The following is a 15385-nucleotide window of genomic DNA, read 5'->3' on the forward strand; positions in this document are numbered from 1 at the left end:
TAATAATAATAATAATAATAATAATAATAATAATAATAATAATAATAATAGGTTTTATTTATATACCGCCCAATCACTGGGAATCCGAGCGGTTTAAAACAGAGGGGATAATAGACAGTTCCCTGCCCTCAGGCTTACAATCTAAAAGACAAGACACAAAAGGAGAAGGGAATGGTGAGGGGGGGAGAGGGGATGTATTCAGAGAGGTTGAATAAAATTGTGAAATGCATTGCCCTATAGGTCTGTAGCTATACGTTTTTCAGTTCTTCCTACAGCATACAAAGGGAGTATAGTTCGCGAGTCATACTTTATCAAAGACAGGAAGTGTTTTCCTGTTCAAGCCAACAGAATAAGATGGAAATGAAACATGTTAAATCATTATCCAATAACCTCACCAAACGGCTCTGTAAATATTAAAACTGATTTGATACAGGTACATTGTCTATATCAGGTATTGTTCTTATACAGCAAGTTTTTCCTGTCTTAATGATAAAATGAACAAGAAAGTTTACAAGAAGGCTGCTCGTAACACTGAAATCATCATCATCATCATCATTAAAAATCTTTTGCTGTTATTTTCCTCTTCAGTAATAGCAAACCAGTGTATTCCTCTGCCGTGCAATGAAGATGGTTATAAAGAATGCAAAGATGGACAAGCCCAGTTCACATGTATCTGTAAACCTGGGTGGCAAGGAGTGAAATGTGAAGAAGGTACAGTCTATAATGTAATTGGTAACAGTAATTCTCATTTGTTTTCCTGTGATGGGAAACACAGTTGACTTGCTTTGAAATATACATCCACATCAGAAAAGTACAGTGGGCCCTCCTAATACAGTGATTTGCCATCCATGGATTTGAGCATCCATATTGTCCCCAATGATGGCGTGCATGCACCCGTGTTGCCATTGGGGACAAAAGTCCCTCCCCCTCCCTCCCTCCCTCCTTCTCCCCGTTCTTCCTTCTTCCTTCCTTCCCTTGGGAAACCCAGGGCTTGGGTTTCAGAGCCCAAAGGCTCCATCCTGGCTGCTGGGCCTGGGGCTCTGAGACTCAAGCCTTGGCCCTGGTGCTGGCTTTCTCTGGCCAACGAAGTTCCAAGGGAGCCAGTGCCAGAGCCAAGGCTTGGGTATCGGAACCTAGAGGCTCCGTCTTGGCTGCTGGGCCTGGGGCTTCAAAACTCAAGCCTTGGCCCTGGCACTAGTTCCCTTGGGACCTCGTTGGCCAGAGGGAGCCAGCACCAGAGCCACGGCTTGGATTTTGGTGCCCAGAGGCCTGGGGCTCCAAGACACAAGCCTCAGCCTTGCTCTCAGTCCCATCAGACTCTGCCCCCACAGCCAAGCCTTTGAGGAAACAGGTAAGGAGGGAGGGAAGAAGAGGTGGAGAGGGGAGGGAGGGAAGGAAGGAAGGAAGGAAGAAATAATGGAGGGAAGGGAGGGAAAGAGAGGGGAAGGAAGGAAGAATGGAGGGAAGGAGGAAGGGAGGGAGGAGGCGAGGTGAGGGACTTTTGTCCCTATTGGCCCCCATTGGCCGCACCACCATTAAGGACAATAGGACTTGAGCATACGTGGATTTTGATATGCACGAGGGGGGATGCGGAACAGATCCCCCGCATATACTGAAGGCCTACTATATGTGATAGTTCAAAAAAGGATAAGTCCATGGTTAAGGTTATATTTTCACATTGTTTTCTTTCCTAGATATAAATGAATGTGAAGACCCAACAAACAGAAATGGCGGGTGTAGTCAAATTTGTCATAATTTTCCTGGAAGCTACCGTTGTTTTTGTGAAGATGGTTATTATATACAACCAAATAAAATGGACTGCAAGGGTAAGAGGAAAGGGTCAAAAATAAAAATGCCAAGACCACATACTCTAAGAAAGCAAAGAGAGACTATAATAATCTGAAAAGGTGAAATTTTTGCTATTTATTGTCCCACTGCCAGAGTCTCTACTGATAATTTCCAAAATGTCTGTCTTGGTTAATGTCAATAACCCAGTCCAAGCAGTAGTTGCTATTGTGATATTTTAGCACATGCACACTCTGTCAATCAATTCATTGTGTTAACAGATCTGGTCTATATTGTAGCCAAATGGAATAAATTCAAAAATCAAGGTCAAGTTAGGGAAGCTTAATTCATACCTGCTGCGATCCATGTGTTTGCAAAGTACCATCTGCTTAACTTAGCACTGAACGATCCAGCCCATGCAGTGCTCAAGATGGTGGTGACAGTGCTAATTAAAAGAAAATGGGGAGTAGGTGCTTACAGTATGAAAAAAATAAAGAGTAACTGCTGAGGCAGATCACATGAAAGGAACTGTACCACCTGGTTAGCCACTTGGGATATAAATACACAATGAAAACATGGATTTGGTATCATTATTTCTTAAAGCTGCATGCTTATATGACTTTCAAAATAGTAAAATATCCATATCCTTTTTTTTTCTTTCCTGTGGCTGTATGATATTGCTTTCACATGATCACAGTTGCATACAATTTGTGTGTGTGTTTAGCGTGCAATTGGACATAAAATGTGCAGTTGGGTGGAAAATGCAGTTGGAAAATTGATAATATGCAGCTGGAAGAAAAGGGAGAAAAACTAGAAACATTAGGTTTATGAGCACTTAAATGTATGCACACGAACTACCATGCAATTTTAAATCAAACTGACCAACGCATATTAAAATGCCTTCATCTTTTTGGTTAGAACACTTCCTTTTCATTTTCTATGCCAAAGGCAATATTGACTAGTGTTTAAATGGGACTGGTTTGAAGCTGTCTCTTTCTTAAGCAATCTTAGAAGCACAGTTTTTGAGAAGTTCTAATTTTTGTAGAACAATTTTGATCATGAATCAGGAATGACCCTTTTATTAATATTACCTGTCACTGATTTGAGATTTCCATTGGTTCATTAGCTATTGTATTGTCCTGTTGATTAACAAATTAAGTCAGATTCATAAATGAATCATTGGTGTATATAGTAGATAAGAACTACTGATAGCTGTGGAGTAGCTGCCACTGATAAACTTGTAAGCAAGGAAGAAATGAATGTTTCATGTTTGAGTTTTCTTCCCCTTCCCCTTTTAACTTGGAGTGCCTGACAGGGAATTTGTGCAGTTGGAATATCCACTTAAAAACAAAACAAAATCCAAAACCTGTTTGCTTATTCCATTGGGCACTAGCTAATGTTTCCAAAACATTCCTATTGTCCCCAGATTTCCCTGGACAAACAGGAGATAACTGCAGCAGGAATGAAAAGTATTCAATTCCTTTTTGTGGGAGATTAATACACATTCTTTATGTGCAGACTTGAATGAATGCATGTTAGACCAGAACATTTGTGGGACAGCACAATGCAAGAATACTGCTGGAAAGTATGAATGTGAATGTCCACCAGGCTATTCCTACAATTCAACTACAAAGAAATGTGAAGGTAGAACCGATATTTTTCATTTTTTAAAAAAAAAAAAAACTAGATTATTAGATTAGATAGATAGATATAAAATCTATATAATCTAAAATAAATTATTCAGATTTAGATAAAAATAAGATTGTATAGATTCTTATATAGATTATGTCATAATTCTACCTCTTTCTGCAATATGTTCTATAGATTTTGCATTGTTCTGTTGAAATATTTGTACAGGTTGAGTATCCTTATCCGAAATGCGAATGTGAAGCAGCTCGGATTTTGGATTTTTTGGATTTTGTAACATTTGTATACTGTATACATAATGAGATACTTTGGAGATGGGACCCAAGTCTAAACATAAAATTCATTTATGTTTCATATACACATAGCCTGAAGGTAATTTTATACAGTATTTAATACAATATTTATACAGTACAATTATTTTGTGCAGGAAACAAAGTTTATATACATTGATAACATCACAGAGCAAATCACTGTCTCAGCCATCCATGAAAAAAGCTTTGGATTTTGGAGCATTTCAAATTTTGGATTTTTGGATAGGGAGTACTCAGCCTGTATGTGGTTTGTATATTGTACTAGTGCCATCCAAATTTCTCATCTAGCTTTTACCACCTTTTAGTGTAAGGATGCATACCATTCCTTCTTGAATTCAGAAGAATCTGAAAGGTTTACTATATTTAAAAAGTCAATGAGTTCAGTCATTGCATGTATAGAAATAATATTTGTACATCCATCATCTATCTATGAATCAGTAAGCCCAGTGTCACTCTCCTCCTGATATGACCGATCACATCTCCATTCAGTCTGATGAGATCTGTGACAAATAATGCCTGCTATAATTTCCCCTTTTCTTCAGTTAATAGAAATACAGAAGCCCTGTCTTCATCTAGCATTCCTGTGGCCACTTCAGCCAGCTGATATGGGATATCTTGAAAGTGCAACAAATTGTTAATTGTTTAATATATAAGTACCAGGGAGGTGGAGAAATTACAGGATGATTTGCCTTTTGTATTAAATATATTGCCTGATTACAAGTGATATGTACTTTGACTCGCAGTCATGACCTCAGATCACAAAATATTGTAATTTCCAATTATACGATTATTCATTCTAGCTATCATTCTCACATAGCCTTGAACTACATTTTGGCTTTACAAAAATTCTTTGAGGTAGGGAAGATTTTTTAAAAAATTAGCACTGTGACATGAATCTATTCGGTAGTCCCATCTACAGAAGGCTTGTTAAAATTGTTTTTGTCTGGTGCATATCCCATTGATTCAGTGGGTCTATTCTGGTTTCGACTATAAATAGGATTTACACCTATATTTTGAGCATTTTATAAGTTCCTTCACAGACAGAATGACTCATATAAGAGTATGTAAACTGACCCCTATAGCTAAGCAGGACCTGGACCTACCCGTTCTATATCCAGAGCTAAGAGCAAGCCATCACACCACACTAGTTGATATTAAAGCACTCTTCCATGGGCTGGCCCCTCCTTACTTATCAGACTTTATTTCCCCTCACGTTCCCACTAGGGCCCTCTGTTCTGGTAATCAAGGTCTGCCATCCCAGCCCAGGATTTCCTCTGCCCCATCTCAGATTCGCCCCTTTTCACTTGCTGCCCCTCACTCCTGGATCCTTCTTCCCCTGCGAGCAAGAGCCATCACTTCTTTAACCAGCTTCAAAACGGAGCTGAAGACCATCCTGTTCAGAGAAGCATTCCTAGGCATTGCATAATTGTCACTTGCTATTTGATGTTCTTTTGTTGTCTGTTTTATTCAATCATTTCCTGTATTGCTATGTATTTTATATGTATTATCTTACTAGACAGGCCCCTTCCCCACCACCCCTCCCTTCTCCTTCTGTGTCGTGTCTTTTTAGATTGTAAGCCTAAGGGCAGGGAACCGTCCAATTAAAAAGATTGTATGTACAGTGCTGTGTAATTTTCCAGCGATGGAGGGAGGGAATCCTCAATTGGGTTAGTTCCCTCCTCTCGCTCCAATAGGCAGGGACTAGGAAGTTGCAGGTGACGTCAAGGAGGGAACGCCCCTGACCTTCCAGTCTTGTTCCTGCCTCGCTCCAGATAGGTCGTTCTTCCTCTTTCTCTCCTTCTCCATCCTTACAAACAATAATAATAATCCTTTCCTTCTCCTTCCCTTCCTTCCTTCTGAGTGCAGGACTAGATAGGGAGTCAGGAGCTACAGCATGGAGGATGCGGAGGAGAGCCCCGGCATGTCCGGGGATTCCTCGCAGATTGAGGGTGCCCTGCGGCGAGTCCGCACAGCGGCACAAGCAGGGACCCCCATATTGGCGCGGCCGGAGGAGGGAGAACCCTCGTCTCCGAGCCCAGATGCGCCACAGCACTTACTCCCTTCCCGGGATCGGGAAGGAGTGGTGCAACCAGCGGAGCCCATCAGGCATGTAAGTAGCCCTTCTCTGCCTCTCCCAGCAGCCTCTCCCTTCACCCTCCCCCCTGAGATTTCCTCCCTTCTGGCCTCCCTAATCGCAGCACAGGCTTCGGTCTTAGCAGGCCAGGTCGCCCCTTCCCCTTTACTCCAGCCCCAGCCCTTGTCTAGTGAGATACCAGCGGCCCTTCCTCCTTCCCAAAACCTCCCAGGGACTCTGTCAGGAGGCTCAACGATTCCCCTCACCGGGCTCACTCACCTTCCTCCTCTTCAGTGCCAGCCAGATCGTCATCAGAGGCCATTCCAGCCAATGAGAGGGGCAAATTCAAACCTAGGCTGCACAAACGCCTCAGAGCGGTTAAAAGTGGCGGTAAAAAGCCCGCCAAACCCACTCAGTCTAAGGCTTCTCTTAAGAGAAGGGCGACATCTAGTGGCCAACAGTTAAACTACAAGAAAGCCAAACTGCTACTTTCCAATCATTCCTCAGATGAATCTATGGATAACTCCCAGTCTCAGTCAGTTTCTGAGGGGGGTGAAAATGATCTTTCTGAAGAAGAGGAGATGGATACCCCCCTTCCTCCTTCCTCTGCCAGACTATTTACTGCTGATGATTTTTCCATTCTCCTGAAGAAAGCCATTAAGGCTCTGAAATTGACTGACACACCCAAACCTACTCAGGTTCTGGACACTGATTTACCTCAGGGAAAGGGTGACTCCTTCCCACGTCCTTGTCCTCCTTGCACAGAGGTCCCATTCCCAGCTGACTTTATGAGAGTGGTCAGAGAAGAGTGGTCCAAACCTGCAACTGTTAGACCAAACCCTTCAATAGTCAAGCAATTTTACACCTTACCATCTTCAGTGATGTCAAAATTTCAAGTCCCTTTGGTTGATGCACCCGTCTCACAACTCGTTTCCTCAGCCATCTACGCCAAAGATGGTGATGACACTCTAAAAATTCCAGAAGACAAAAGAGCAGAGTCGGCCTTAAAAAGAAGTTTTGAGGCTTCTTCCACAGCCATCAGGGCTTCATCCTCTGTCTCTATCCTCTCAAGGGCTGCTTATGGCTGGGCCAAAGACCTTATCCAGCTTGTGCCCAAAGGTGACACCAAGCTTCGTCAGGGTATAAATAAGCTAGTGAAGGTTCTGGCATTCACTTCAGATGCTTCTCTTGACATCATCCAATTTTGTGCCAGGGCCCAGGCTGCCTCTATTCCGGTCAGAAGGCAGATTTGGCTAAAAAACTGGCAAGTCGATATGCAATCCAAACAGAACCTCACTATGGCTCCCTTCGGGGGATCAAAACTCTTCGGTGATGTGCTGGACCCTATACTCATCGAGACTAAAGACAAAAAGAAGGCACTTCCATCCTCATATAGACGCGACGACAAAAAGTCCTCTCGCCAAGGTCAATCATCTGGTCGTTCCTTTCGTAACAACAGCAACTCCTCCTTCAAACAAAGAGACAACAGATATGGAAAACAACAACAATGGCCTGATCGAAGATTCTCACCTAAACATCAGTCACAGGCTAGAGCCTTCGGAAAACCTGCCTCCAACAACCCTGGATCCTCCAACCCTGGCAAACAGGGAACCAATCAGCGATCCTGACTACCCGCCGGATCTGGTGGGAGGCAGGCTACTACATTTCCACCATGTTTGGCAAACAACCACATCAGACAGATGGGTCTTGTCGACTATTTCACAGGGCTACTTGATAGACTTTATTCACCCTCCCCGCGACCATTTCACAGTTTCACCAAGGTCGAAGCGTCCACGCAAACACCTTCTGATGCTGGAGGCCATCGATCACCTACTGAAGATAGGGGCAATCGAAATTGTACCACCTCCAGAGAGACACAAGGGGTGCTACTCCATCCTGTTTATAGTGCCCAAGAAAAACAAATCATGGAGGGCAATCCTGGACTTAAAGAGGGTCAACAAGAGTGTCCGAAAACGTCATTTCAGAATGGAGACTCTAAAGACAATATTAGAGTCATTAAAACCACGAGTCTACATGGCAGCCCTAGATTTAAGGGAGGCTTATTTACACATTCCGATACACCCATCTCACCGCAGATACCTCCGTTTTTGTTACAACAAACGTCACTTCCAATACAGGGCGCTCCCATTTGGCCTCTCATCAGCTCCAAGAGTTTTCAGCAAAATAATGATAGCCTTAGTCGCACACTGGAGACTACAGGGCCTATACGTCTTCCCATATTTAGACGATTTACTGATTGCCGCCCCAACCTTTCAACAGGCCTCCAGCGCTGTCACTGCGGTGTTACAGTCGTTGTCTCTCCATGGTTTTCTGGTAAATCATGGGAAGAGCCACCTTATACCTTCTCAGACGATTCTTCACTTAGGATCATTGATAGATACCCTCAAGGGAGTTGTATCACTGCCACCACAACGGATAAAGGACATTCAAGACTTGATAACCTCCATTCTTCCTTCACCATCAATAGATCTACTTCTCCTTGCAAGGCTTCAGGGACTCATGATATCAGCCATGACCTGTGTTCCCTGGGCTCGATTTCACTCAAGGGAACTGCAATGGCTGCTCCTACCCTTTCAACAGATGATTACCCAAAAGAGACACAAACAGGTTCATGTGCCCCAAAGCGTAAAAAGGTCACTACAATGGTGGATGTCCAATCGAATACAACTGGGACGCCCGATATGGCTTATCCACCAGATACAAATAACCACAGATGCAAGTCTCCACGGATGGGGTGCCACCCTCGGCAAACACGTGGCTCAAGGCAGGTGATCAGATCACGAAAGAGCCCACAGCATCAATTGGCTGGAACTCAGGGCGATTCGCCTGGCCCTTCTGGCCTTTGCCCAGCTCGTAAACCACACCCATGTTTTGGTCAGGACGGACAACATCACAGCAAAAGCTCATGTCAACAGAGAGGGCGGAACCAGATCACGAGCGTTGATGCAGGAGACCAAAAGTCTAATAAGTTGGTCGGAAATCAACCTCCTGTCTCTAAGGGCCGAACACATAAAAGGGACTCTAAACACCAAAGCAGACTGGCTAAGCAGGTCAGACATAGACCAAGCAGAATGGCATCTCCATCCAGAGGTATTTCAAATGATATCCCAGTATCTGGGGACTCCCATGTTAGATCTGTTCGCATCCCCAGTAAACAATCAGCTACCGAGATTCTTCTCCCGATTCCCGTCTCAGGGTTCAGAAGACACCGACGCCCTTCATGCCCCGTGGCCTCCGGGTCTGCTCTATGCCTTTCCTCCAATCCCAATGATATCCAGATGCCTGCTAAAGCTAAGAAGCGAAAGAGCTACCCTGATACTGGTTGCTCCACATTGGCCAAGAAGGGCCTGGTTTCCAGAAATCTTATCCCTATCACAGGACAAGTTCAGACTTCCTCTGCGCCCAGACCTGTTATCCCAGGGTCAGATATTTCATCCAGACCCACAATGGCTCAATCTTCACGCATGGAGACTGAACGCCTCATCCTGTTAAGAGATGGCCTAAATGCTCAGGTAGTTGATACCATCATCCAGTCTAGAAGACCCTCGACTAGGCGAATATATGAGTATACTTACCGCAACTTCACTTCTTGGTATAACTCAAACAATATATCTACAGCTTCATTTTCAATAGGCGACCTTCTCCTCTACCTTCAACAAGGACTTGATAAGGGACTCAAGCCCAACACTCTAAAAAGACAAATATCAGCAATCACTTCGGCTCTACCTGTCAAACTATCAAGTCAGATTTCTTCCCATCCTTATGTCAAGAAATTCTTGAGGGCAGCTACACTACTTGGTCCTCCAGTAGTTCACCGTTATCCAACTTGGAACCTCCATTTAGTTTTGGCAGCTCTCACTACAGCTCCCTTTGAACCACTACATCAAACGGACATCAAATTCCTTACTTGGAAGGTGTTATTTCTTATAGCCATTACCTCCGCCAGAAGAGTCTCCGAGCTAGCAGCCTTGTCAGTCAGATCAGAGCTTTGTTCTTTCAGAGAGGACTCAGTGGTATTACGTCTAGACCCAACCTTTATCCCCAAAGTCAACTCTACCTTCCACAGGTCCCAAGAGATTGTGTTACCGTCTTTCTGTCCTAAACCCAAAAGACAATTAGAAAAAACCTGGCACACATTAGATGTCCGGCGGGCCCTTCGAATCTACATCAAGCGTACACGACGTTTTCGTACTTCTGATCGCCTGTTTGTCTCTTTTGCTGCTTCATCCAAGGGCAAAAGAGTGTCCTCCTCCACACTATCTAGGTGGTTAAGAGACTGCATATCCAAATGTTATACTTCTAATAGCTCATCTGCCCCTCGGGCTATCACCGCCCATTCTACACGCAGTGCTGCCACATCGGCTGCCCTCTCCACTAATGCCCCCCTGGTAGATATTTGTAGGGCTGCCACTTGGGCTTCCCCCTCCACTTTTGTCCGCCACTACCGTTTGGATGTTTTCCAATCTGCAGAGGCTTCGTTTGGTAGACGAGTCCTCCAAGCGATTGTCTAGTTGCCACTGTCAGTTCTCCCTCCCACAGTAGATAGCTTTGGCATATCCCAATTGAGGATTCCCTCCCTCCATCGCTGGAAAAATGAACATTGGCTTACCTTGTGATATGTTTGTTTTCAGCGATGGAGGCGATGGAATCCTACCCTCCCAGAACTGAGGTCACGCTTCGGTTTTGGAGAGGATAAGCTAGATACAAGTTGTTTTGTACATAGTTTTGCTGTTCTTAACCTTCTATATGTTAGTGTTAAATAATCTTTAGCTTTGGCTGTTACAACGACTGGAAGGTCAGGGGCGTTCCCTCCTTGACGTCACCTGCAACTTCCTAGTCCCTGCCTATTGGAGCGAGAGGAGGGAACTAACCCAATTGAGGATTCCATCGCCTCCATCGCTGAAAACAAACATATCACAAGGTAAGCCAATGTTCATATTTACAGCACTTTATAAATAAAGGTTAATAATAATAATAATAATAATAATAATAATAATTCAAAAAAATACACTTCCAAGATTCTCAGACCATTTGGCTGATTTAATTTTGTTAGGGTGGTTCCATACTAGATGTTATAGATAGATTGCTAAGCATCAAGTGTTAATGCAGTGTTCTTTAAACAACCAGAGGGTTGTGGTTCAAGTAGGGGTGAACATGTCACCCCAAATTTGATAGCTCACCCCAAATAATTTGAGGAGAGGTGAATATACACACCCACCACCCCACTCTGACTGTGGGCTTCCAGATAGTGAAAATGTAGTGGTGGAATGATGTACCAAATCTTTAAATATTCAGTCTAATCAGGAACACACACACCACAATTGAGTATTCTTGATCATTGTTACATCATCCACATATCAAATGTTCAGTGCAGGAAGCTAAGTGTAAAACTGAATTAGTCACACAAGTAACATTTGCTGTGTAGAATCATCCCTAAATTAATCTAGCCATTATCTAGTGACCACACGCTTCTTTGTTCAGTGTTATATACAGTGCGTCCTCGCCTTACGCGGGGGATCCGTTCCGGATCCCGCCGCGTAAGGCGAATTCCGCCTATGCTCGAGCCCCATTGGAAACAATGGGGCTCGTGCGCGGCGGCACAGCCGCGTGCAGGGCGCAACAGGCATGCACACCCATTCAATTGAATGGGATGCGCCGCCCCTTCTGCCCCACGCGCGCGCCGCGGCTTGAGCACATACGCTCAAGTCAGTGTATGGCGCAGGCGCACTGTACTACTCATTACATTTGTTATACAGTTTTCTTCTCTTTTATTGTGCTTATTCCCCCCATGTTGTACACATGCCCACCCCATTACTGTCAGGGGGTTAGTTAACCCTCAAAGGGTTATTTAATTATTTGCAATTTAGATTTCATTGAAAATTTGCATTTTTTGAGGCAGGCAACAAGAGCAAGGGTCTAGGGTGTTATAAAAGCAAGCTATAAATTTCACGTTTCAATGTATGATAGGTTTTTATTTTGCAAGTGTGGTATTTTAAAAGTAGGCTTTGTGACATTTTCTGAGCCTGTACTCATTCCCTTTGGATCTTCTCAAGTCAGTTAGTGTCTGAGAAGGAAAGTTACTAATGCTGTCTTTCACACAGCCTTGTGCTCCTAAATTATTTATTGTGCTTAGCCAACAAAGGAGAGAATGTAGTCAGCTTCACTGTCAGGACAAAAATGTATTTTGCCCTGGTCAGACTACATTTTGTTTCTGAATGATTGCTTCCTAAACCCCCTGGGCTTCAGAGTTTGGCATGCACTCATGCAGACGTGCACGCATACATACACAGCTCCCAAAGTATTGAACTGATTTTTGCTGTATGAAGGCAGAGTAAATATATGCCGCACATAGTGTTAGAGCATACAATAGAGAGTACCCTAGAAAGCTGCCCAAGATGTTTTTTTTATAGAAAACCCCACAAATATTCATTAATAGCAAGATTCAGTACCATATGACAATACAGTATACCTAATTAGAATTTCAGTGAAGTCTAAACTGGAATTAAATGTCCCTATGCCAGGAAAATAACCTCTTGACAGTTACAGTGGGTATATATACCCTATTCTAATATCTGTTCACAGCAATGGAAAAGAAAGCATCTCAACAACTATAATGAAAGATAAAGGTAAAGGTAGTCCCCTGACATGATGTCTAGTCATAACTGACTGTAGGAGGTGGTGTTCATCTCCGTTATTAAGCCGATGAGCCAGCATAGTCCTAGGACTGCTCTGGTGGTCATGTGACCAACATGACTGCACCTCGAACATTGTTACCTTCCCACTGAAGTGGTACCTATTTATTTGCATTTGCATGCTTTCAAATTGCTAGGTTAGCAGAAGCTGGGACTAGTGACAGGAGCTCACCCTATCATGCAGCACTCGGTCCTCGAACTACCAACCTTCTGATCTTCCGATAACCCGAATTGGCATCTTAACCACTAAGCCACCACATCCCTTATAATGAATAATCACTTATAATGAAAGATACTCATTGTTTAATAGTTAGGATGAGTTTTCTCACACAATTAACTCTCTGGTTTTTATGTTTATTTATGATAAGCTCATTTCTGCAAATATTTTGCTAATGCTTTTAGTATCCTTACTCTAATATTTGATTTGCAATTAATACATGTTCACTGTATACTTCCAACACTGAACTTGTCATGCCACCTAAATGCCAGTTCATTTTCTCAGAGTGCAGCCATGTTTCAAACTGTATTTTCCATTTCATTGCAGATGTGGATGAATGTGCTGAAAATTTTTGTTCTCAGATGTGTGTGAATTCTCCAGGAAGCTACACCTGCTATTGTGATGGGAAAAAGGGCTACAAGGTGTCCAAGGATATGCGAACTTGTGAGGTAAAATATTGCAGTTATTTACTTTTTTATTTTGTTAGAAAATGTGAGAGATAGTAGTGTATCTTGCAGGCCTAGTAATTAGTATTTAGAGGGACATGGGAGAGAAATAGTTTCTTTCCTTCTGCTACCCACAGACACAGAGTTAGAAAAGAAAGGGGGGAAAAACAGCCTTGGGGGCTTGATAGACGGGTAGCTCAACACCGTCTCTTCTTGCCCCAGAAGCAGACTGTGGCAACCACACGCTGCGGCCTGCGCACGGAGCAAAAAGAAGCCCAGGAAAGGGGTTCCTTTTTGCGCTGTAGAAGGAGTGCCATAAGTGCCGTGGCATGGCGTTATAATGCCCCTTGTGCACAGCGCTGTTGGGCGCTGCACATGAGGGACGTCATCATGGCACACACTGTCTGGATGGGCGTGCGCCAAGGTGGTGCCCCGGCAAAGAAAGAAGGGCTTGGAGCGTGTAAATGCTCAGCTTTACCGCAGCCCTACCATGCACACAGGCTGGCATAAACTGCCAGTCCGGCAAACTTTACCTCTTGTGGTGAGAGCCTCTGATACTATGTGCTTCTTCAAGGAGCGAAGGGGGGGGGGGACAAGATACCACAAAAAGGAGTACAAACAAACTGAGACTAATGACAAATTAAAAGAGATGTATGGAGGTAGAAAAAGAGAATACGTGGCTAAAACCAACAAACAGGAAAGGAAATGAATACATGCTGTAATTGGATGAAAGTTTTTTACTTTTTGATAATACTAGAGAGTTAAATGTCCTTTTCAAATTTGATTTAAAATGTCACAGTCTGGGCCATTATGATTCAAAAACTAAATTAAGTGGTAATACAACACCATTTGAATGATATTTTAAAAGATTACTCCATATATAATCAGTATCCTGATCAGGACAATGGTGTGGGGGTAGAGGGCAAATGGGAGATTTATTTCCAGTGCATATAGCAAGGACAGGGTATATGATCCGGATCAAGATTGCAGGGGAATAGAAGCAAAAGCTGGAATCACTCACCATGAACCCCTCCTAGATTGGGTGCACCTTGTCTGCTATTTCCTTTTAAAAATATTCATGCAATTGCTGATTACAAGAATAACCCTGAGAACGAAGTGCAACTCATAGACCACGTGTATTATGCAGTATTGCCACAGTAATTGTGTAAATCTTTGCTTATTTCATTCTTGTTCAAATAATTTCAGAGGTTTTCTCCCCATTGGTTGAGATTGCAAGCATTTTTGCACTCTTTCCTTATTTTTTGTGCATTTCAGAACTTCTTTTAATTAAAACGTGATGTACAAAGGAACTTGATTTTGTGAAAAAACTGAAGGTTTTTTGCACCAAAATATCAAAAAATATACTTTTTCTGTGCAGAAACATGTTTTGCCCAAAAAAAAAAAAGAGGTTTGGGGTTTTGTTTTTTTTGTACAAACAAATTCTACATTTAAAACAGTTTCTATATGTTCTATTCTATTGCAGCAATAGATTTTTTTCTCCATGGGGTGCTTCAGACACCCCATCTCCCACAAACGATGAAGAAGTTTGCAAGTATTCTTTACATCCCTACCTCACCCCACCCCAACACTCTCCAAAAAGTTTTAGTATAATTTTCTGTAGACTTGGTCTACTTCGTCAGATGCCTGGAGTGCATCAGTTCACTCCATGCATCTGAATTTGTAGACCAAGTCTATGAAAGATTATGTTACAATTTCTTTTAAAATAAAAATAATTTCTTTTGCACAGTTAGGCGCGTTACACACCGCCATTTACTACACACGTCCTAGGGTTAGGAAGGGGCGTGCTAGGGTTAGGAAGGGTCTCATCTTCCTAACCAGCCCTGTTCCTAGGACGCGCAGAGTGCGTAGTAAATGGTGGTGCCCGTCCACACGGGCGCCGCCATATTTACGTCTCGGACGCACAGTGTCTGGACATGGCGCGGTGGAAGTGACGCCGCAAGTGTGCGCCTCGCGGTGCCACTTCCAGGGGCCAAATAGGAGCGCCATTTCGGCACGCCTTTTTAGCTGCACCGGGAAGCCTTGCAGTCTGGCTGTGGGGGCTTCTCGGTGTAGCTAATGACGGCGGCGGCAGACTGCCCGCTTTAGGGCAGTCTGTAACGCGCCCAAGTCTCAAAAGAGCCCTGGTGGCACAGTGGTTAAATGCCTGTACTGCAGCCACTGACTCACAAACC

The 15385-nt window shown here is 43.4% G+C and overlaps 1 protein-coding gene across 1 annotated transcript in view; it reads left to right on the forward strand.

Annotated features, from left to right (window-relative positions):
* Window positions 1-15385, forward strand: part of LOC121917232 (vitamin K-dependent protein S-like) — a 75573-nt gene that overhangs the window by 33697 nt on the left and 26491 nt on the right. The window contains exons 5-8 of the mRNA XM_042442990.1: window positions 589-711; window positions 1695-1826; window positions 3304-3429; window positions 13075-13196. Coding sequence (XP_042298924.1) covers window positions 589-711; window positions 1695-1826; window positions 3304-3429; window positions 13075-13196 — 503 coding nt within the window. The remainder of the gene's footprint in view (window positions 1-588; window positions 712-1694; window positions 1827-3303; window positions 3430-13074; window positions 13197-15385) is intronic.

This window comes from Sceloporus undulatus, unplaced genomic scaffold (assembly GCF_019175285.1).
Source record: "Sceloporus undulatus isolate JIND9_A2432 ecotype Alabama unplaced genomic scaffold, SceUnd_v1.1 scaffold_13, whole genome shotgun sequence".
Classification (NCBI taxonomy): Eukaryota; Metazoa; Chordata; class Lepidosauria; order Squamata; family Phrynosomatidae; genus Sceloporus; species Sceloporus undulatus.